At 55.2% G+C, this 21080-nt stretch overlaps 2 protein-coding genes across 2 annotated transcripts; both read right to left on the bottom strand.

Moving 5' to 3' along the window:
* Positions 1 to 2293: 2293 nt before the first annotated feature.
* ADAMTSL4 (ADAMTS like 4) lies at positions 2294 to 13762 on the bottom strand. Its single transcript, XM_047784741.1, is given in 20 exon segments — positions 2294 to 3221; positions 3373 to 3532; positions 3765 to 3944; positions 4038 to 4244; positions 4558 to 4734; positions 5281 to 5485; positions 5825 to 5954; positions 6142 to 6327; positions 6432 to 6543; positions 6698 to 6870; positions 7062 to 7266; positions 7650 to 7786; positions 8808 to 8910; positions 9149 to 9827; positions 10012 to 10067; positions 10069 to 10353; positions 10671 to 10728; positions 10927 to 11142; positions 13039 to 13112; positions 13625 to 13762. Coding segments are annotated over 18 exon segments (3210 nt in total). The 5' UTR covers positions 10947 to 11142; positions 13039 to 13112; positions 13625 to 13762; the 3' UTR covers positions 2294 to 3084.
* Positions 11886 to 13032, bottom strand: LOC125129701 (uncharacterized). The gene is given in 9 exon segments (XM_053743510.1): positions 11886 to 12131; positions 12134 to 12183; positions 12185 to 12210; positions 12212 to 12289; positions 12292 to 12327; positions 12330 to 12485; positions 12487 to 12617; positions 12620 to 12803; positions 12806 to 13032. Coding segments are annotated over 9 exon segments (768 nt in total). The 5' UTR covers positions 12842 to 13032; the 3' UTR covers positions 11886 to 12060.
* Positions 13763 to 21080: the final 7318 nt, after the last annotated feature.

The raw sequence follows: 21080 nt of genomic DNA on the forward strand, positions 1-21080 counted from the left end.
TTCTGACCCAGCTGAACTGACATCTCAGTTTACCCCTAAGTCCACTGATACAGAACCACAGCCGCCTTCCCCCAGCAAACACCCAGAAATGAGAAGCCCTCGCAATCTGCTGGCCTTCTGCACGCTTGATCTCTCTCGTGCACGTGAAGATTGTGCCTATCATCACCCCACCCCACTTCAATTCTCAGGGGTCCAGTTCCTCTGAGTCCTTCCTTAAATTCCCCCCAGAGAACCAAACCTAGGGGCCCCTCCACCACATCTCCCTGACCTTGGGTTGCAGCTTCCTCTCTCCCAAGTCCCTCCAGAGGGTTTCAGAGGTCAACAGAGGTATCTGGCCACACTACTCCCCTCTAAGGGGCCAGGAAAAGGGGTGCTTGGGGTCAGGTTCCCCTTCCTGAAAACTTTCACACTGACCCCCATACTGACCTCGGTGACCAGAGGAAAGAACCCTTAGGGCTGCACAGAATCTTAGCTTTAAAGCCCGAGGGGAAAGGGAGCAACCCCCACTCCCACCCAGATGAAAGCCTGCATCTTGAGAAGTCAGAAGCTGGAGGCTAAGAGGGAGTTGGGGGCTCTCAGAAAGAGAAGGGAGGTCCTGAAGCTGGGGGAGCCCTAGAGGGGCTGTGGGGGCATTCCCGCCTGTGATTGGTTCTCGGGCTCAGGCCAAACTCCAAGCCCGCCCAGCAACAGCCCTGAGAGGCCCTCAGAGGGAGGAGGAACTTCGGAGAAGTCAGCTGAGCCAGGGCCACCGCCCAGCCTTCGGTTTCCAGGAATCGCTGGGAGGGCCCCAGCTCACCACACCCCTCCCCCAGGCTCAGGACTCCACCCTCAGCCCTCAGTGTCCACAAGGCTGGCTTAGGCCCCACTTCCCTGGTTCGCCCCACTTCCCTGGTTCCCCCCACATCTTTGATCCCCTCGCAGGTTCACCAAAGAGCCGAACACGTCTGACACCTTTTCTTTAGACTGAGGGCAGACACTGAGACTGGTCGTTGCTGGTACCCTCTTCCTCACTCCTCTCCCTGGACTAAAGTCAGTTTCATTTTCCTTTCCCTCAGCTTTCTTTGGCCTCCTTCCTCATCCACTCTCCTCCCAAGATGCTGTCTGGAGTCTTCCTTTTCAGCCATTTCCAACCCAGGGAAGGCCTGTGTCCCAAGGCAATGGTATGACGTCAGGGAGCTGCTAGAGCAGAAATGGAAGGCGGCTCTGAGGTCCTTCTCAGGGTCTGGGCGTGCGTGCTCAGGGAACAGCCGTCACTGAGTCCAGCTGTTGCTGAGTCCAGCTGTTGCTGAGTCCAGCTGTTTCTGCAGGCCTTTATTTATGGTCTTAGACTTGTGGAGGTGCAGGCATGGGGGAGGGACGCTCCCAAGGGGAGAGCAGCTCCCTTCCATTGCACTCCCCCTTGGGCCCTGGGAAGTCTGCCTTCCACAAGTGGAGACCTGGACTCAAACCTCAGAAGTGTAGGGGTCAGGAGAGGACCCGTGTTATGGAAAAGGCTGCCCCCTCTCCCAGCACCTCCAGCAGGCTATTTACCTTGAGAGTAGCTATGGGTGGGGGAGGGAGAAGGGAGGAGACGAGGGTGAGACATCTCCGAAGAATGTCTTTGGCAGGACATCCAGTACTGCCTTGGCTCCACCCTCGACTCCACCCCCGAGTCCCCTAGAGCCAGGCCAGGCTCCTCCTCCGGTTCTGCGGAGGGAAGTGGGGGTTGAAAATCATTTCCTTTCCTCCCGCCCCATGAAGAGCAATAAACCAAGAGCTTAATAGGGAAATGGATAACAGCAGAAAAGGACGAGGGAGGCAGGAGGCAGGGCCAAAGGAAGGGAACAGGAAAAAGGAGCCATGAAAAGGCAGCTGCTATCGATTATAATGGAAAAAATAAAAATCATATAAACTTAAGAAAAAAAGGCAGCTGCCATTCATTTCAGCCCCAGATGGAAAAAAGTACTATTAGATTCCAAGAGACTTTACAGAAAGACAGTCCACCAAGAAAGCCACCATAGGCCATGTTTCCTCTGCTCCAGACTCAAGGGGCGAAACTCATACCTATACTGGGGGAAGGGGTGACCTCTAGTGGTCAATGACCAAACTGCAAGGCCCAGAGTCGGCCAGGATCCTCTCTGAAGGAGGTGCCTGGTCTCAGGTGACTGTGGCTGGTTCATTAGCATTTCTGGGCCCAAATGCTCTCCACGTGGGCTTTAGGGCCTGTTCCCCTTCCCATCCTTCATTCTAAGCTCACACAGCTTGCTTAGCTGGCCTATATGGCTGGGTTTCCATGCAGACAATAAAGAGCCTGTTTCTCATTTGTCATAATCATTTTTAATAAAAAATAAATTAGTTCTGGGTGGGAACCACTTTAGGAGGTGGGGCACAGGGTCTAGGGTGTCTTATGCTAACCTTTCTCTTTTCCATCCTCTGTCCAGATGGTCCCTGCTCTGGGGAAATAGTGTCTCTCTTCCTGGGGAAAGGCAGGATGGCTGACCCCCTCCCTAGCTAACTGTGAGAGGGATAAAGAGACTGGGTGACGGGAGAAGGAATCGCAGGGCGAAAAGGTGGTTCAGAAGATGTGAGGCCTGAACGGGAGAGATGAGGCTTAGGATACAAAGTTGGGATTGGTGGGGAGGCCAGACTCTAAGTAGCTCAGATTCCCAAGAGCTTCAAACTTGCTTTCGTCTTAGCCTAGAAAAGCCTCAAGGAAACAGTCATCGTCTCCTCCCCCTTCCTTCTCAGTCTGTGTAACTCCTTCCTGAGAAGTGACACAGATGCTTGATGCACACACATCCACACAGGCCCAGATACACATTTGGAGGCCTATGCGCACACACACCATCACACCATCACACAGACACAACCACAGGTCTGGTCGGGCACTGTCATCTTGCCACCTTCAACCAGGACAGGCTGGAGATCCAGAAGGTACAGAGTGGGCTGGTTGATGGGTGACTGATGGTGGCATGAGAAAACCTGGGGGACGTCCCCAGTGAGACCAGGACAGGCTGGAGATCCAGAAGGTACAGAGTGGGCTGGTTGATGGGTGACTGATGGTGGCATGAGAAAACCATGAGGAGAGGGTCTCCTGGACCCATTTCAGGCGGGCTCCGGGGGAGACCGCTCCAGGACATGGGCGCAAGAGCGGCAACAGGTGGATGTATAGTAGGGATAGACGCAGAGCCGGGCCTGCACCACCAGGGGGCAATGTGGAGAGCTGTCCTTGCATTGATCATCTGGGGACAGAGGAGGCCAGTAGGCACAAGAGTGTCACCAAGACCCATCCTGCTGGAGGTGCGTTGCCCACTCCCATTCGGCCTTCCTAATCTCCACCCACACGTCAACTAACTCCACTCTGCTGGGGACCTGGGAGAGGGAGCTCTTTACCAGGGCGCTGGCTGCAGGGCTGGCTGTTACAGGATCGTTTCCTGGAGGGCCGCAGGTGAGGAGGGCATCGGGTGCTGAGGGTCTGGTTGGCAGTCAGGCACTGGACCTCCCTTGTCTGCACGCCCCCCTGGCAAGAGCGAGAACACTGGGGAGGCCCCAGCTATCAAATCAGACCTTTGCTGTGTCCCAGGCTCCTCATGAACCCCAGGCCTCGTCCTCCTGGGCAGGGGGCGGGGGCGGGGTGGGCTTCCTGGCACATTATGAAATCCCGCATGGACAGGGCCACCCATCCTCCAAGTCTAGGGAGTGGGACAAGGTCCCAGCTGGCCTTAGCCTGGGACCCAGAGGGAGAGAAGTCCATGCTGAACAGGGCAAGGGAGGCAGGCACTCACCGGACTCCAGGGTGTAGAAAACCATCGGTCCTGGCAGTTCTGCCCCTGACAGGGCTGCAGGGCGGGGGGCCTGGGCAAGTGGGAACAGTTGCTAGGAGAAGTCACATTGAACTCAGTCCCCAGTTTAGACACACAGATGATGTCTCTACGCTGTGTGCCAGAGCCACATTCCGAGGAGCACTGATGGGGAGGAAGGGAAGGGACAACAGGGGTTAATCCTACCTCCCCACAGGGAATCCACCGATGGGCCCCCCTCCCAGGTTCTCAGCTCACCTCAGCCCAGGGCCCCGTGTACCAGCACCACGTCACCTCGCAGGGCCCCAAGCTGCAGGCACGCATGTCAGGGGGGCGGCTTCCTGGTGCACAGGTCTGCTCGCTGGCTCCTGCCCCTGCTTCCTCCTGGCCCACCCCATGGGCCTCCCCACTCCCAAGGCAGACCACAGAGCGTCGCTGGATTCCCGTCCCACACTCAGCTGAGCACTGTTGGGAAGCAGAGAGGGCTGTGACAGGTAGGGGAAGAGGAGGGGGCTGAGGACAGACACATTCTGGACCGGGGATAGGGAATGCCCCCGGGGGTACCAGCCAGATACAGGGAGACTTTGCCGGCAGGGGCAAGGGTCTTAATGTAAGTTTTCCTCACTTAGCTCCAAGTTCCCGGCATCAGCAACATCTAGCATACAGCAGGTGCTTGCTCAATAAAAGTTTATTTAACCGAGTTGGAGAGGCTCTGAGAGGGTGTGGTGGGTGTGGGGCACCAGGGATGGGGACTTGGCTGAGGGGGTGTGGGGCCCACCTTGGAGCTCCAGTCGCTGTGGAACCAGGCCGTGGTGCAGGGCCCCATGTCACAGGCCTCTCTGCTGGGGGGCCTCGGAGGGCCTGAGGCACACTCTTGCTCGCTCACTTCATCACCGTTGTTGCCCACACAGCGGACCTGCCGGCTCCTCTGGCCTCGCCCACACCGCACGGAGCACTGAGAGAATCAGGGGCAGTGAGGGCTGAGCTTCCCTGGATCCATCACCAGCCTCCAGCTCTTTTGATTTTTGGTCTTTTTAGAGCCGCACCCGGGGCATGTGAAGGTTCCCAGGCTAGGGGTAGAATCAGCGCTGTAGCCACCAGCCTACACCACAGCCACAGCAATGCCAGATCCGGACCTACACCACAGCTCACGGCAACACGGGATCCTTAACCTACTGAGCGAGGCCAGGGATCGAACCTGCGTCCTCATGGATACTAGTCAGATTCGTTTCCGCTGAACCATGGCGCGAACTCCATCTCCAGGGCTTTTGAAGCAGGATCTGCCTCTGCTCCCTGGCTCAGCAGTTACAGGGTTTGTGGGCTGAGAAGCGGGCAGAGTATGGGGCTCTGGGCCCCCAAGCCCTGGTTCAGTCTCTCAGCTGACTTACTGGTGAGATCTCGTTTGAAAAAAGTTGCTACTGATTAAAATGGGGATGGAAAAACCACTGTTCTGGCTCACTGGTACCCACTCCTCTAGGCTTCCGGGCCCAGGTCCACTCACCTGGCTCCAGGGGGATCGGACCTCCCAGTGGCCACAGAGGCGCAGCTGGCAGGGCTGGGTGATGTTGGGCCGGGGCAGATGTCCGCAGCGCTCTGGGGGCACCGAGGAGCCACCGCCCCCAAACTCCTGCCGGCAGCGCAGCTGGCGGTGCTGAGTACCGGGGCCACAGGAACGGCTGCAGGATGTCCACTCGCCGGTCTCCCAGCTGTGGGTATGGGCAGGGCGGGAAGAGACAGAGAGACATGGATGGCAGAAACAGCCGCGTGTGGGGCCACCACGTTCAGGGAAAGGGTGGGCAGACGGGGGTTGGGAGGAGAGGACAGAGGGCACATTTAGCATTTGGGTTGTGGGGCTCCTGGTAGGACTCAGGTTGCCAGATTTCTTGCTGTCTATGGAATGTCAGCCTTTCTAGCTGAATAATGTCTCTGTGTTGCCAAGAAATCTTGTGTTGAGCACAGAGTCCAGGTGTGATTCTGCAGGTGCGAGGACGTGTTTCCCCAGGGTGGCTGTTATGTTCCCAACCCTCCCGGTGGGTTATACGCACTATGGTGGGCACGGGGGGCCGTGGCAGGGTTCCTGGGAGGCTGGGGGCCTGGCACCCATGGCACAGCTGCGTTCATCCAGTTCCTCTCCCGATTCACGAGAAATGCAGAGGAAGATGGGGCGCCAAACACCTGAAGGGGATGAAAGCCAGAGGAGGTGGGACAGCTCAGCATCCAGTGTCAGGGGGTCCTAGTCACTGCAGGCTGATTTGACAGAGTCAAGGTGTGGACCCACCAGCCAGGCGATGGGATCGGGAGCACCAAGTGAGGGATTTGGGCTAAGGGTGCCAGGGTTACAGGCTGCTGTGTGAAGTCTCACCTTTGCCACACGATGCCGAGCACTCAGAGTGTCCCACCCGTTTCCAGTATCCGTTTGGAGACCCCAAGTGTGTCCTGGGATGGGACGGGGCAGGCATCTGGGGGATCCGCACCTGCCGCTGGAGGGTACCAGGGGTCCGGGCGGGCCGGGATGCCGAAGCGGGTGGGGGCTCCACCCTGAAAATCTCTGTGCAGGGAGAGTCGAGTAGACAAATCAGATGCATCCCCACTGCCTCGAGCTTCCCCCTTGGCCTCTCCTCCTCCTTCCGGGTCTGGGGATCAACATCTTACCAGGCTGGAGCTGGGGGAGACGGGGCTCTGGGGTCGGGTTCTCAAGGTCTGGGGGAGGTGAAGAGATGACATACTGATAGAAAACGCCTGGGCTTTCCTCCTGAAAGATCATCTGAGGAGAAAAGAGAGAAGCCAGTGGGTGCTTGCGGGTGGCTGGGGTCAGGGGCATCCAGCAGCCTTCTCCCCATCTGAGACCCAGAGCTTTCCCCTCAGAGGAGAGGCCTCCCCCACAGGGCCGCTTCCCCAGACCCAGGCCCCACACTCACATAGACATCCACAGGCTGGGTGGTGGGGCCTTCAGCGGACAGACTCTCCCCTGCGCCCTCCTCTCGAGGAGGACGGTTGTACCGGAAGACAGTCCCGCCGGCCGTGTAGGACCCGGGGGGATCCACAGCCCAGTTCCCATTGATGATGGACTGGCCCCCAGGGCCTCGAAGCGCTGGAGGTGGCAGATCAGGACATGCGAGGTTAGTCCCATCGCCCTCAGCCACTGCTTCCCTAGACACCCCCAGACACCGCCAGCCCTTGCGCTTCCTCACCATCCCCACAAGGGAGGGCAGAAGGGGCGCTGACTCGCTGGCTGGGCTGCATGGAGGTGTGAGGGGCAGAATCAGCAGGCCAGGAACTCACCAATGTAGTTGGAGCTGGGCCGGAGCTGGGCGATGTGGAGCCGGGAGGCTCCAGCAGGAATCACCAGGATCTTCTGATAGCCCAGAGAGCCCCCTGGGTCAGTGAGGTTCCCCGAGACCAGGCGGCAGGTAGAATCATCACCCCCGCAGACTCCACAGCCATCTGGACGCCTGCCGGAGCCCAGGATCCCATCACAGCCGGGGCTCTGAGGGAAAGTGGAGGGAGGTGGGGGCTGCTGGAAGCCAGCCCCCACCTCACACCTGGCCCGGTTCTCTTGGGAGCCTTCAGCTCGGTGAGTGTCTTGACCTTAGCACTCAAGTGAGACTGTGTTTCTTTGTCAGTCCCACCAGCCCCAGCCAGCCTCCGAGAAGCTCAAGGGGCCTGGGGCGGGGGGGGGGGGTCTGTCTTGCAGTTCACCCCTTGGGTCTGCTCGGCCCAGCTGGGCAGGTAAGAACTTCCCTCTTTGCAATCTCAGCCGAATATTTCGCCATTGTGATACTGAGCAAGGAGACTGGGTGTGTGCCTGCAGTAGTTATTAGGAAATGAACACTGCCCACCTCCCCAAGCTCACGCCCCATCCTCCCTCACCAGACAGCGGCCAGCCACGCAGATGTCTAAGGCTCCAGGCTGACACAGGGTTCCGTCCTGGACCTTTTCAGTGTGACGGACATAGAAGCGAAAGCCACGGGGACGGCAGTTCAGTTCACAGCGCTGGGAACCCTGAACTAAGAGACAGGGTAGAAGGGTAGTTAGCTGGGGTCCCAGGAGGGGATGTTAACCAGGAAAGATCCCAGGGCCCTGAGAGCAGCTTGGCTTATATCAGCTACAGAGCATCCTGAGGTTGCCAAGGTCACTGTGGATGAAGGAAATGCGACAATTCTGTCCTCTGAAAGGGCAGCTTGAGAGTCACACAAAAGTTGGTTCAGGAGTTCCCGCTGTGGCTCTGTGGAACGAACCCAACTAGTATCTATGAGGATGCGGGTTCTATCCCTGGCCTCACTCAGTGGGTCGGGGATCCAGGGGAGCCATGAGCTGTGGTATAGGTTGCAGACGTGGCTCGGATCCCAGGTTGCTGTGGCTGTGGCGTAGGCCGGCAGCTATAGCTCCAATTCGACCCCTAGCCTGGGAACCTCCATAGGCCACACCTGCAGCCCTAAGAAGCAATAAATAAATAAATAAATATTTTAAAAGTTGGTTCAGATCAACTGAGGTTACTGAGACCAGAAAAAGGGTTGTGAACTCTGAGAACAGAGATGCTTGAAACCATGATTATGTGAGTTCACAGCTCAGGAGGGGTTGTCTTGATATCAAGGTGACAGGCTTAAAATCAAACGGATGGCCACTTGGAAGAAAGTGATATAACCCTGTACAAGATCCATGGGGCGCCCGCACCCACCTTGTCACCACTGGACAGGATCGCTCTGCCCACACCCAGTTCATGGCGTGTCCACCCCATCTCCTTCCTCTCCCCAGAGGACACCAGCCAAAGGGCGCCTCTGGATACATCCCTCTCCCAGACTGACCCCTCCGCTGACCATCTGTCCCCCCTCCGACAGCTGGGGCCCTGTCTGAAACCTCGCCCCCTTCTGGGCCCGTTCTGTCTCTATTCCCCAGCCCTGGGGAAAAGAACATGGCTCAGGAGAAATACAGAGCCTACAGAGGCGAACAAGAGGGGCTGAGTGTCTCGCCCGCCACCTCCCCCAGCCTTAAGTCCCCCTCTCTGGGGGGGTGGGCTAGAAACCTCACCTTCGGTGAAGGGCTCCCACTGGTACAGCTGGCCCATGAACTCCTGGGAGTCAAAGGCTGCACACTGCAGGGCCCGGGGATCTGGCTGCTCAGGGGGGCAGGGCTGAGGTGGGGGATACAGAGGAGTCAAAGCTGGGGAGGAAAATGGGGGTGTGGGTCAGGGCTGGATTTGGGGGATAGGGAGGAAGGTCAGGTCTGTGGCAGAGCTCCAAGGCCCCTACCCCGAGGAGGCCGGATGCCAAGGCCCTTCTCCCTCAGGTCCAGCTCCGACAGGCAGAGAACCCAGACTCAAGGGCAGGGAAGCAGAACGGAAGTCTGGGAGGGGTCCAAAAAGAACTCACCGCTTGGCTGCAGGCTCTCAGCTGCTCACTCTCCCCAGAACATCTTGGGACAGGGCTACTGGGAGCAAAGAGACTCCAGAGAGAGCTGGAGTGAGGGCCGGTACTCAGCAGAGGCAACCAGCCATGGGGGTGGTGAGGGGCAGACTCGGTGAGGGGCCTGAGCCGATCCCCCCCAGGTCTCCAGCGCTCTGGGCTCTGCTGGCCTCGGCCCGGAGGGACAGAAAGGAAAGGATGAGGGTGTCTCTCTGCCAGCTGGGGACTGGCCCCACCCTGGGAACTTGGCCTTCTTGGCTGAGGAGATGCGTGAAAGGAGCGCCCTTCTCCTGGGGGTGGTGGAGAAGAGGGCCCTGTGACTGAGGCCCGGGTACTGGGGTGGGGCCCTGTGGGGGCAGGCTCGGTTCTAGAGGGCACCTCTGTCTGAGCAGCTTCGGGACTTGGGGAGTCCGCTGGGGGGGACCGGGCAGGGGCAGACGGTGCTGTGGGAGGAAGTTCAGTTTGCGGGGTGTGGTTTGCAGAGGATGGCACTGCTCTTGGCATCAGGGATGGAAGGTCTGAGGTCTGCGAGAGCTCAGATCTGAGTGGTCTCCGCGGGTGCCTGCGGTTCCGATGGAGCGGCAAAGCAAAAGGCACTCTCCCATAGCCAAACATTCCTGGCTTGATGGGGTCTCGAACCCGGGACCTGAGAAGGTGTTTGCAGACACGGGGTCACAGAGCTGGTCATCTCCGACGCTGCCCCCCCAGTCTACTTCCTAGCACCAAAGATAAGCCTTTCTCAGCCTGGATCTTTTACTCCACTTGCCTTCATCCCAGGCCCCGCCCCTTGCCCAAGGCCCCGCCTCTCCCCTCAAAGCGCCACCCCTCACCTCCTGGCTCCTTGAGTCTCCCGGGCCTCCTCTCTCCCTAGTTGAGAAGCAGGACCCTCGAAAGGGGCCACCTCTTCCCCGAGGCGGTGGCCTGTACAGGGGAAGGGTTTCTCGGGAAGTCTGAGGTCTGGGGCCTTGACCCCGGGGGAGCAGGCCTTCTGGATGTCTTGGGGGCCGGCCCTGGTGGAGGTGAGCTGCAGGGAGCTGACACTTCCGGCTCCTGCGCTGCACCCCCACCCCGCAGGGCTGGGAGCAAGAGGCCCACTGGTCCCAAGGACCCCAGACACCCTCGGGGCCCTGGCTCTCCTCAGGGGGTGTCTGAAGGGAGTGTCCAGACAACACCTGTGTAGACCAAAAATTTAAACGAAATTAGAATGATTTTCGAGGGTACAGAATATCTGTACAGAATATCCAGTCCAAAGCTGGAGGCTTGGGGCAGTTGTTACTGGCCCAAGGTCACATTCAGTGGCAGAGGTAGGACTTGGGGTTATTTGGCAAGGAGTTAGGGAGTTGGGGATGCTGGGAGGGCCAAGCGTGAGAGAAAGGGGCCATGGCTTGCCAGAGGCTTTGGAAAATGGAGACGTGGTCTGTCTGGAGACTGCAGGGCTTGGGGGGGGACAGGGAGAGGAACGGTTCACAGCCTCTAGTCCCCTGCTCACCTCCTGATCCAGGCAGAGCTGAGGGAGGGACAGAAGCAGCATCAGACACAACCCGGGCCTGCAAACCAAAGGCAGGGGTGAAGGTACTGTCTGATACCACCCCTCACCCCTAGTGGGCTCCCCACATCCTGATGCCAACTTCTCAGAAAGCAGAAGTTACCACCTACCACGGCTCCACCCTGAGATCTCCTTCCTCTTACTTCCAGAGACAGGGGGACAGAGCCATCCCTCCATTAGAGCAGCCCCAACCTCTTACCTGCTCGCCTTCTTCTCCATCGCTCCTCCCTTGGTGGCCCCAGGGCAAGGGAGGAGGAGACCCAAAGGAAACACTCTACTTGGGCATCTAGGCTTCAGAGGACCGAAGACAGACCCAGTCTCGGGAAGACTGGGGACTGGGAGGGATGACCCCTCAGCAGGACATGTCAGAGTGAGGAGGGAGGCGTGGAGAAGACTGGCCCAGCTCTTTAAGATCCTAAGGGTGGGAAGAAGAAGGAACACTTCTTTGTCCGTCTGCCCAGGCTGGAGGGTGAGGGTCTGCCCTCAGCCTCCAGACTCAGGCTAAATCCCCTCCCTCAACTGTAGGAAGGTCTCAGCTCCTTCCAGTCCTGACTAGGGACAGTCTCAAAGCCAGCCCAGGCACATGCATCCTTCTCAAGTTGCTTTCCACCTGGCTCCTCCTGGAAAGCTGAGAAAAGAGGCTCAGCAAGCACTTGCCAGGCACTCCCTCTGAGCTGCTGACTGGAAGCCCCTGGGTTTCCCCTGCCTGTCTCCCAGCTTTCTCTTCCTTTCTTTTATGGAGGTTCCCAGGCTAGGAGTCTCATCGGAGCTACAGCTGTGGCAACACCAGATCAGAGCCGTGTCTATGACCTACACCACAGCTCAAGGGATGCCGGATCCTTAACCCATTGAGCAAGGCCAGGGATCAAACCCGCATCCTCATGGATCCTAGTTGGGGTTGTTAACCGCTGAGCCACGACAGGAACTCCATCTCTTCCCTTCTTAGCTAAGCTCCTTCTGGAACCCTCAAGCACATCTCTGCCTGCCTCAAATGCTTTTCAGCCAAGGGATAAACTAAATGGGCTGATGGTTTAAGCTCTAGAGAAGCAGGTGATTTTTCCCACTGAGACTTCACCTCCCTCTGGGGGCTGGCGTCCAGCCCTGGATCAGTGAGGGCTTACTTCAGGTGAGATTCTGATGGGCTTGGAGAACCTGGGAAGGGGAGATGCAGCTAGAGATGTCGTTGCTCCCCAGTCCCGCATTGGTCTATCTTCTGAAGAGCTGGGAAGTCCATCCTGAAGTCTAGCCTTGATCATCTGGGAAGCAGAACTTAGTCCCCTGGTCTAAGCCTGACTCTTCCACCGCTCCCCCTTGCCCCCCAGCCCCTTCCTGCTCACAGTGAGCCCTTTCCACCCCCACTCCTCAGGCTGCTCGGAGCTCTGCTTTCCAGGAAAAAAAAAAATGTTTCTGTTGGATCTGAAAGGCACCCGGGAGAGGAATCCAAGGAGCTAATGCCGAGGTGGGCCAGCTCAGGGGCAGAAAAATGACAGTGGGAAGGGCAAGAATGTGCTTAGGGGTAGCAACTCCCAGCCCACACTCCCCTCCCTGAGACCCCAGGACTTGGGAAGTTGAGGGAGGGGTCGCAGTGGTTGAGCCCGAGCCGCAGGGTCTCTTCAGCTCCTTGGGGTTGGGAAGGGGTTGCTGATGTCTGCTCCTTCCCTTGGCTGGGCTGGCCACTGAGGTCAGCAACTCCGCCCTGATGGGGGATCGGGTAGGGGCTCCAGAGAAGGGCCAACGTTCCACCCAAGCCTTCAGCTCTCTGCCTGCCTCTCACTGGAGGGAGGTTGAAGGGAAGGAGAGTTGGGGTGATGGTCACTGTCTGCCCCTTCTTGCTGCCAGGCCCCTCTCCAATCCCTCTCTGCTTCTGCTCGCAGCTACCCCAGGTCTGTATCTTGCTTTCTCTCTCCATGGGTCTACCCAGTACACATAATCCTGTCCTGAGCTGAGTTTGGCTTTGGCAGTTCCCTGGAGAAGTGAGGGGTGGGGGGTGGGGTGACGTGAGCTCCTGGGGCCATGGCCAGGCCTGGCTCCCTCTCTGGAAAAGTCCTACCCCACCTCCTGCATAGCTGGGCAGGGGGGCCGACACCCCCTCCACTGCGGAAACAGACACACATTTGTGTTTTTCACCCTTTTCATGTTCCTCATCTGGTGTGTCTCACCGCCCAGGGTGAGGAAAGGAGAGGTCAGAAGTGGTCACCCTTGGGCCAGGCTAACATTGGTCTAGACAAACCTGGGCCCCTCCCGGCCACACCTCCACACTGGCCAGTGAAGATCAAGAAGAGACTAACCCCTTCACCCCCAGGGGACCCACCTCTGGGAAATGGGTGCCACGGAGGGGCAGGAGGCTGGACAGCAGGTTCCAGGGCTGGCTGGAGAGTCCCTATCCTGAGAGAAAACACTTTGGTTCTCCTTGCACCTTCCACTCCTGGGTGGGGGAGGCCCAACCCGACAGGTGTCCTTCCTTTCCAATCAGGCTGAGTTCGATCACGGGCACCCACCTGCACCCCTCCCATCGTCCCTATTCCCCCAACTCCAGGGCCAAAGGACGGGGGTGGCGGGTGGGATACACATCCTCCAGGAGCACCCTTCCAGATGAGGGCAGGTGGCGCCCGGCGCACGCCGCGAGGTCCTGCGTATGTTTTCCGACTTTATGACTTAGTAGGAATTTTGGCCGGGTGACGGGGCCAGCGTTCCAAGGGATCAGACCCCCTCCCCAGGAATCCGGCCCCAGGGACTGGAAGATCTTCCGAGGCTCTAAGAGCTGGGGCCGGGGTCGTGGCTGGGGCGCGACCCTGGGGCGCAGGGAACTGGGGTGGCGCGGGCGCGCAGGGCCGGTGGTCTAACGGGACCTGGGAGAGAGGGCAGCCGGGGCCAGGGGTCCCAGGGAAGGTCTGTACCTGCTCTTCGAGGCCCCGGCGGCCTGTTAACCCCTCTGCGCCCGGGCGCTCTCTCTCGAGACAGCTTTGCTCCGCGGCGGCCACGGCGGCCCTTGAGCCGGGCTCCGGACTCTGCCGCCTCCGGCCGAGGCTCCGCCCCCCACCACGCCCCCCTCTCCGCCCCCACCCCGCCCTCCCGCCACGCGCCCGGCCCGCGCCCCTCGCCGGCCCCCGGGTCCCGGCGGCCCACCCCGAGCCCCCGGCTCGCTAAGGCCACCCACCCAGAGTAGCGGGACTAGCTACTCCCGCCCGGCGCCCGCCGACGGCTCGAGGGGGCGAAGCCGAAGGGGTCCCAACCCTGTTCGAAGACAGCCATCGCCCCCCGGCACTGTCTCCCGGCCTGGCTGGGACTCGGGACTCCGGGACCCGGGCCTCCCAGCCGGCTCCGAGTGGGCGGTGCGAGTGCTGCGCCTGCCCTAGCGGGGCGGCCGCGAGGGGCGCCAAGGGGCTGGGTGGTTCCTGTACACCAGCGGCGTGGACGAGCCTCAGGGCCCAGATCTGGGTACTGCTGGTCCGAGATAGGCCCGCACGACCCCAGATACCCCATCGGCGGAGGCCCTCTCCTCCACGCAGCCTCTGGTGCAAGCACACTCTCATCCCTGCCTCTCCCACAATGGGCTGTGAACCATGTGGTTCTGGCTGTTCAGGGGACCTCTATGAGCCTCGGTTTCTTCTTTTTCTTCTTCTTCTTCTTCTTTTTTTTTTTTTTTCTTCTTTTCTTTTTTGGTCTTTTTAGGGCCGCACCAGAGGCATAGGGAAGTTCCCAGGCTATGGATATAACCGGAGCTGCAGTCCCGGCCAACACCACAGCAACGCAGGGATCCGAGAAGTTTCTGAACCTATGCCACGGCTCATGGCAAGGCCAGATCCTTAACCCGCTGAGCGACGCCAGGGATCGAACCCACATCCTCATGGATACCTGTTGGATTGATTACCGCTGAGCCAGGAGGGGAACTCCAAGCCTAGGTTTCTTCATCCATAAAATTTGACACACAGGGCATGGCGGGAGGAATGCGCTGACTTAGGAGTCAGACGATTTAGATTTGAATCTGCCCCAGGACTTGTCAGCTCTGTGGTCTTGGATGAGTACTTCAAACTTTCTGTGCTGCAGTTTCCTCATCTGTAAAATGGGCTAATCTGATTCATATGACAGGCTTGGAGATACATCTGTCTATTTATGGAAGAATACATCCCAGACTGAGAATTGGAGACAATACCTGGGGAGGGGTTGTGGGGTTAGGAGGCTGTCACTCTATGCTTATATGTTTTTGAATTTTTAATCATGAGCATTATCTATGTCATGAGTTAAAAACAAAGAAAAATAATATATACAAAATGGCTGACAGTAGATAACAAATGGACACTACGATTTAAATTTTATTTGCCATTTATTCATCAACCTCAGTCGTGTATTATTGAGTCTATTCAGTTTGTTTGTTGTATTTTTTTGCTTTTTCTAGGGCCACTCCCTCGGCATATGGAGGTTCCCAGGCTAGGGGTCTAATCAGAGCTGTAACCGCCGGCCTACACCACAGCTCATGTCACCGAGCAAGGCCAGGATTCGAACCCGAAACCTCATGGTTCCTAGTTGCATTTGTTAACCACTGTGCCATGACTGGAACTCCTGTTTGTTTGTTTTTGTTTGTTTGTTTGTTTGTTTTGGTCTTTTTGCCATTTCTTGGGCCGCTCCCGCAGCACACGGAGGTTCCCAGGCTAGGGGTCGAATCGGAGCTGTAGCTGCCTGCCTATGCCAGAGCCACAGCAACGCAGCATCCAAGCCGAGTCTGCAACCTACACCACAGCTCACGGCAATGCCGGATCGTCAACCCACTGAGCAAGGGCAGGGATCGAACCCTCAACGTCATAGTTCCTAGTCAGATTCATTAACCACTGTGCCACGACGGGAACTCCTGTTTGCTTTTTAAGGCTGCACCTGAAGCATATGGAAGTTCCCAGGCTGGGGTCAAATCGGAGCTGCAGCCTCCAGCCTACACCACAGCCACAGCAACGTAGGGCTCCTATTCAGTATTTATTATTTATTTATTAGTATTCATTTATTTATTTCAGTATTTTTAAGCTCTTGGTTTTTTTTCAGTGACTTGTCAATATTTTAAAACCAGGATATTTTTGGGAGTCCTGATGTGACACAGCAGAAATGAATCTGATTAGTATCTGTAAGGATGCGGCTTCAATCCCTGGCCTCACTCAGTGGGTAGGGGATCCGGCATTGCTGTGAGCTGTGGTACAGGTGGCAGATGTGGCTTGGATCTGGGGTTGCTGTGGTTGTGGCATAGGCTGGCAGCTGTAGCTCCGATTTTCACCCCTAGCCTGGGAACTTCCATATGCTGTGGGTGCGACCCTAAAAAAGACAGAAAAAAAAAACACAAGAAGAAGAAGCTCTAAGTGTTTGCTTGTGGCATAGCGGGTTAAGGTTCAGGGGCATTGTCACTGTAGCAGCTTGGTTCGCTGCTGTGGCTTGGGTTCCATTCCTGGCCCAGGAACTTCCACATGCAGCAGGTGCAGCCCCTTCTCACAAAATAGAAGCTCTAGCAACATTCCTGCATCCCCACAAAATAACTGGGTCTCAGATGTGCCCACCTGTCATTTCTTGAGCACTTGTGGCACTTGGTGCTGAAGGCACAGTTAGAATAGTCTCTGGCCGCCAAAGAGTTGGGTCTAGTTGGAGAAAGAGCCCTGGGGAGGTAAGGGGACTCAACAGAAGCAAATGTTATCTAGGAATTCCTTGGTGGCTCAGAGTTAAGAATCCAGTGTTTTCCATGCTGTGGCTCAGTTGCTACTGTGTCTTGGATTCAATCCCTGGCCCCCAGAACTTCCACAAGTGTTGATCAGAGCCAAAGGGGGAAAAAAAAATCTCATCTCTAAAAGATGAGGGAAGTGAAAATAAAAAATGCTTTTACAATAGAAGCATTATATCCTTATATGAAGTTTAATATCCATATTTTATTTTTTCAATAAATCCCTAAGTTCTTTTGAGACATGACCAATTTAGGCTTCTTTGTGTCATCTATTTTTTTTTCTTTTTCTTTTTTTAATCTCTTCACCCTTAGCATATGGAATTTCCTGAGCCAGGGATTGAATCCGAGCCACAGGTATGAACTACACTGCACCTAACATAGCACTGGATCCTTCAACCCACTGCACCCCAGCAGGAACTCCCTATTTCATATTTTGTATTTGTGGGTTTTGTCTGTGTGTTTTTGTATTTGTAGGGTTAAAAGAAATATTTGAGAAGTTCCCACTGTGTGGCCAAAAAGAAAAGAAAGAAATATTTGAATTGAAATGATATAGAATAGGCAAATGAGTCCCAGGCTCCAGTCCTGCTTTCCAACTTTTTTACCCAAGCTCAGACCCATAGCGTGGTAGGTAAGCTGGCAGGAAATGGCTGAGACCCCTGTTATTTTGTGGGGATACAGGTCAGTGTTGCTAGAGCGTTTTTTTTTTGTTTGTTTTTTGTTTTTTATTTTTTGTTTTTTTTGTCCCGCCCAGGGCATGTGGAAGTTTCTGCGCCAAGGATCGAACCCAAGCCACAGAAATGACCTGAGCTGCTACAGTGAAAACACCAGATCCTTAACCCCCTGAGCCACACAGGAACTCCTAAGTTTTCTTTTTTAAGACACATTATAAAATATCCTAGGTCTAAGATATTGACAAGTTACTTTGAGAAAAAAAGCAATTTTAAGACACCAAGTATAAACTCCAAAACATGACTGTTACTTGAATTGTCTGCAGGCCTCAAGTTTGTACCTCTCCTCAAAATATCTTTAGCCTTGGAGTTCCCGTTGTGGCTCAGGGGAAACAAATCTGACTAGTATCCACGAAGCCGCAGGTTCGATCCCTGGCCTCGCTCAGTGGGTTAAGAATTCGGCGTTGCCGTGAGCTGTGGTGTAGGTCACAGACGTGGCTCAGATCTGGCATTGCTGTGGCTGTGGCGTAGGCCAGCGACTGCAGCTCCCATTCAGCCCCTAGCCTGGGAACCTCCATATGCCACAGGTGCAGTCCTAAAAAAGCAAAAACAAAACCAAAACCCCTTAGTCTTGGTCTCCTGCTCCTAAAGAGCTTGTGAAGATAATGGGTTAATACCCCCTCCCAACAGGGGTGGTTTATCTTGGGACTGTTAGTGACTGGCAGTCCTAACCCAGAGGCGTATTTATAGTCCTGGATTTGGAGCGGGAAGCCCCTTTGTTCCGACCTCAGAGTACAATGCTGATGATGAGATGCCCAGCCCACATGGGCAGAGGAAGATATTTTAGGGCAGGGTGTTTTCAGAGCCCCCAAGTCACACCCCATTGATGTTTACTTATCTACTGGGAGGCAAGCTGCAGGAGCGGAAGGTGTGGCCAAAGAGAGCAGAGCGGGAGGGGAGCGTGGGAGGAGGGCAAGGTCCGCCTTTGCCATTTGTAAGGCCGGCACCGAAGGTCAGAAATAGTCCTTTCCATTAAGAAGTGGCTGCGGACCAAAGAGCTCACGAGATTGACTACAGCTGTCACCTCCTGTGATGTGGTGGTCTGAAAGTTTTGTATAAAGAAAGGAATTTCCTATGCCTTGGCAATATGCAAAGTATCAGATGAAATTTGTGGACCCTATCTCAAGGATAAAAGGAGGTTTCTTAGGAGTTCCCGTGTGGCACAGTAGAAACGAATCCGACTAGGAACCATGAGGTTTCGGGTTCAATCCCTGGCCACACTCAGTGGGTTGAGGATCTGGCGTTGCCGTGAGCTGTGGTGTAGGTTGCACACGCGGCTCAGATCCCAAGTTGCTGTGGCTGTGGTGTAAGCCAGCAGCTACAACTCCGATTCAACCCCTAGCCTGGGAACTTCATATGCTGCAGGTGGGGCCCCTAAAAAAAAGGCAAAAAAGAGGTTTCTTAAAAGCTTCTGTAATAAGTAGATGTTCACACAAAAGTACCTCTCGGGTTAGGACAAAGGAGGATAAAAAGATGGGATAGGTTGAATGTGACTTCGAGCTTAACATACTGATTTAATAATAATAACATAGCTAACATGGATATAACTCAGTGTGCAGGCCTTGTGGTAACAGATTTGGAAACAAAGATACAAAGAGATATTTGGCAATACACCACAAATCTTACAGTGAGAAGCTATTACGGACGTATGTTGTGTGTATGTAAGTGAATTTTTTTTTTTTTTTTTTGGTCTTTTTAGGGCTGCACCTGTGGCAAATGGAGGTTCCCAGGCTAGGGGTCGAATCAGAGCTGTAGCCGCTGGCCTGCGCCAGAACCACAGCAACTAGGGAATCCGAGCTGCATCCACCATCTACACCACAGCTCACGGCAACGCCGGGGAGGCCAGGGATCGAACCCGCAACCTCATGGTTCCTAGTTGGATTCATTTCCACTGTGACATGATGGGAAATTTTTGAAGAGCAAAAAAAAAATTTTTTTTAAATTTTGGGAGTTCCCTGTGTGGCTCAGTGGTTAATAAACCCGACTAGGATCCCTGAGAATGCTGGTTTGATCCCTGGCCTTGCAGTGGGTTAAGGATCCGGCATTGCCATGAGCTCTGGTGTAGGTCATAGATGCAGCTCAGATTCCCGAGTTGCTGTGGCTCTGGTATAGGGTGGTGGCTACAGCTCCGATTCGACCCCTAGCCTGGGAACCTCCATATGCCACAGGTGCGGCCCAAAAAAGAAAGAAAGAAATTTTTGAGAAATTTAGCTGAGTTCAATTAATGATTATTCCCCCTGGTAATAGATGAAGGAAATTTTTTTGTTTTGTTTTGTTTTGTCTTTTGGCCATTTCTTGGGCTGCTCCCACGGCATATGGAGGTTCCCAGGCTAGGGGTCGAATCGGAGCTGTAGCCACCGGCCTACGCCAGAACCACAGCAACTCAGGAATCAAAGCTGCATCTACAACCTACACCAGAGCTCACGGCAATGCCGGATCCGAGCCCCATCTGCAACCTACATCATAGCTCACAGCAAGGCTGGATCCTTAACCCACTGAGCAAGGCCAGGGATCAAACCCGCAACCTCATGGTTCCTAGTCGGATTCGTTAACCACTGGGCCACGACGGGAACTCCAGATGAAGGAAGTTTTGTGTTGCACTAAAGAACACTAGTGTTCACACTAATGTTTGCTATGAGACACTGTCCCTACTCTAACATGATGCCAATACCAGTGTGTACAGGTGGGTCCCAGAAACTAATGTGAAACTGTCTGGCTTTTGGTTTGTAGTCATAGCACCCATTTTCAGAAAGCCCAGTGTTTACCTTTCTGCCTCTGGGAAGCACGGTTTGCTCAACCCTTTTGTTCTAGAAGAGCCACTCTATTCCCAGTTGCTACACATCAGGCTGGTCTTTGGCCGTTAATTCTCATTGTCCTGCCACGTTGCTCCGCACTGTTTTCTTCTGCTGATGCCATTCTTCTGACCTTTGGCCTAATTAGCTCAGTCCCCGAAACAGTTATGAAACCGGCCTAATGTGACGTGTTCTCTACAAGGAACCTGGAGGGTGGGGACCACCCAATCAGGTTTACCTTTGTATCTACCACCTCAGCTTGCACACAGTAGGTGTTTAATAAATGCTTGTGTAATGAGCAGTGAAAAAGAAATGGTGAGCCCTGCCTCAGCGCTGGCTGCATTCCAGCACTTCCTTATTTTGGCTGAGCGGGCTAGGATGATGAAATGATGAAGAAACAGGATGTGACCCATTTGGTAAGATAAAGACCAGGACTAGGATGAGACATTCTGGGCTCCCAGTCCCTGCTCTGGAGACATTAAATTTGGTCAGAAACTCCCAAAGCCAGGACTCATCTTAATTTGATTTCCATATTTCAATCTTTCAGGGCCTCTTGGGCAGGTCCTGGGGTCCTTGGTAACAGATCTTGCCGCTGTACTGCCCTGAGCCGTGTGTCTGTCTGTCCATCGGCATCCCCAAAACAGGAAGTACTTGATAAACGTTTCTGGAATTAAATGAACTGATTGAACATAAACTTGGCAGCCATTAAGTTTACAAAATCGTCAGTTCCCCCCCCCCCATCCCTCCCACACCCACTGCCTGTGGAAGTTCCCCAGGCAGGGATCAAACCCAATTTAGCAAACAATGGATATTCAGGAGACCCAATCCAGAGGCCCTAGCTTATAACTGTCTGTAAGAACTGACAATTTGGGAGCTCCTATTGTGGCTCAGTGGTAATGAACCTGACTAGAATACATGAGGACGCAGGTTCGATCCCTGGCCTTGCTCAATGGATTAAGGATCTGGCATTGCCCTGAGCTCTAGTGTAGGTTGCAGACTTGGCTTAGATCTCATATTGCTGTGGCTGTGGTGTAGGCTGGCAGCTACAGCTCCAATTCGACACCTAGCTTGGGAAACTCCATATGCCCCAAGTGCGGCCCTTAAAAAAAAAAAAAAAAAGAACTGACAATTTTGGTGTTCC

The sequence above is a fragment of the Phacochoerus africanus genome, chromosome 6 (genome assembly GCF_016906955.1).
Source record: "Phacochoerus africanus isolate WHEZ1 chromosome 6, ROS_Pafr_v1, whole genome shotgun sequence".
NCBI classification, from domain to species: Eukaryota; Metazoa; Chordata; class Mammalia; order Artiodactyla; family Suidae; genus Phacochoerus; species Phacochoerus africanus.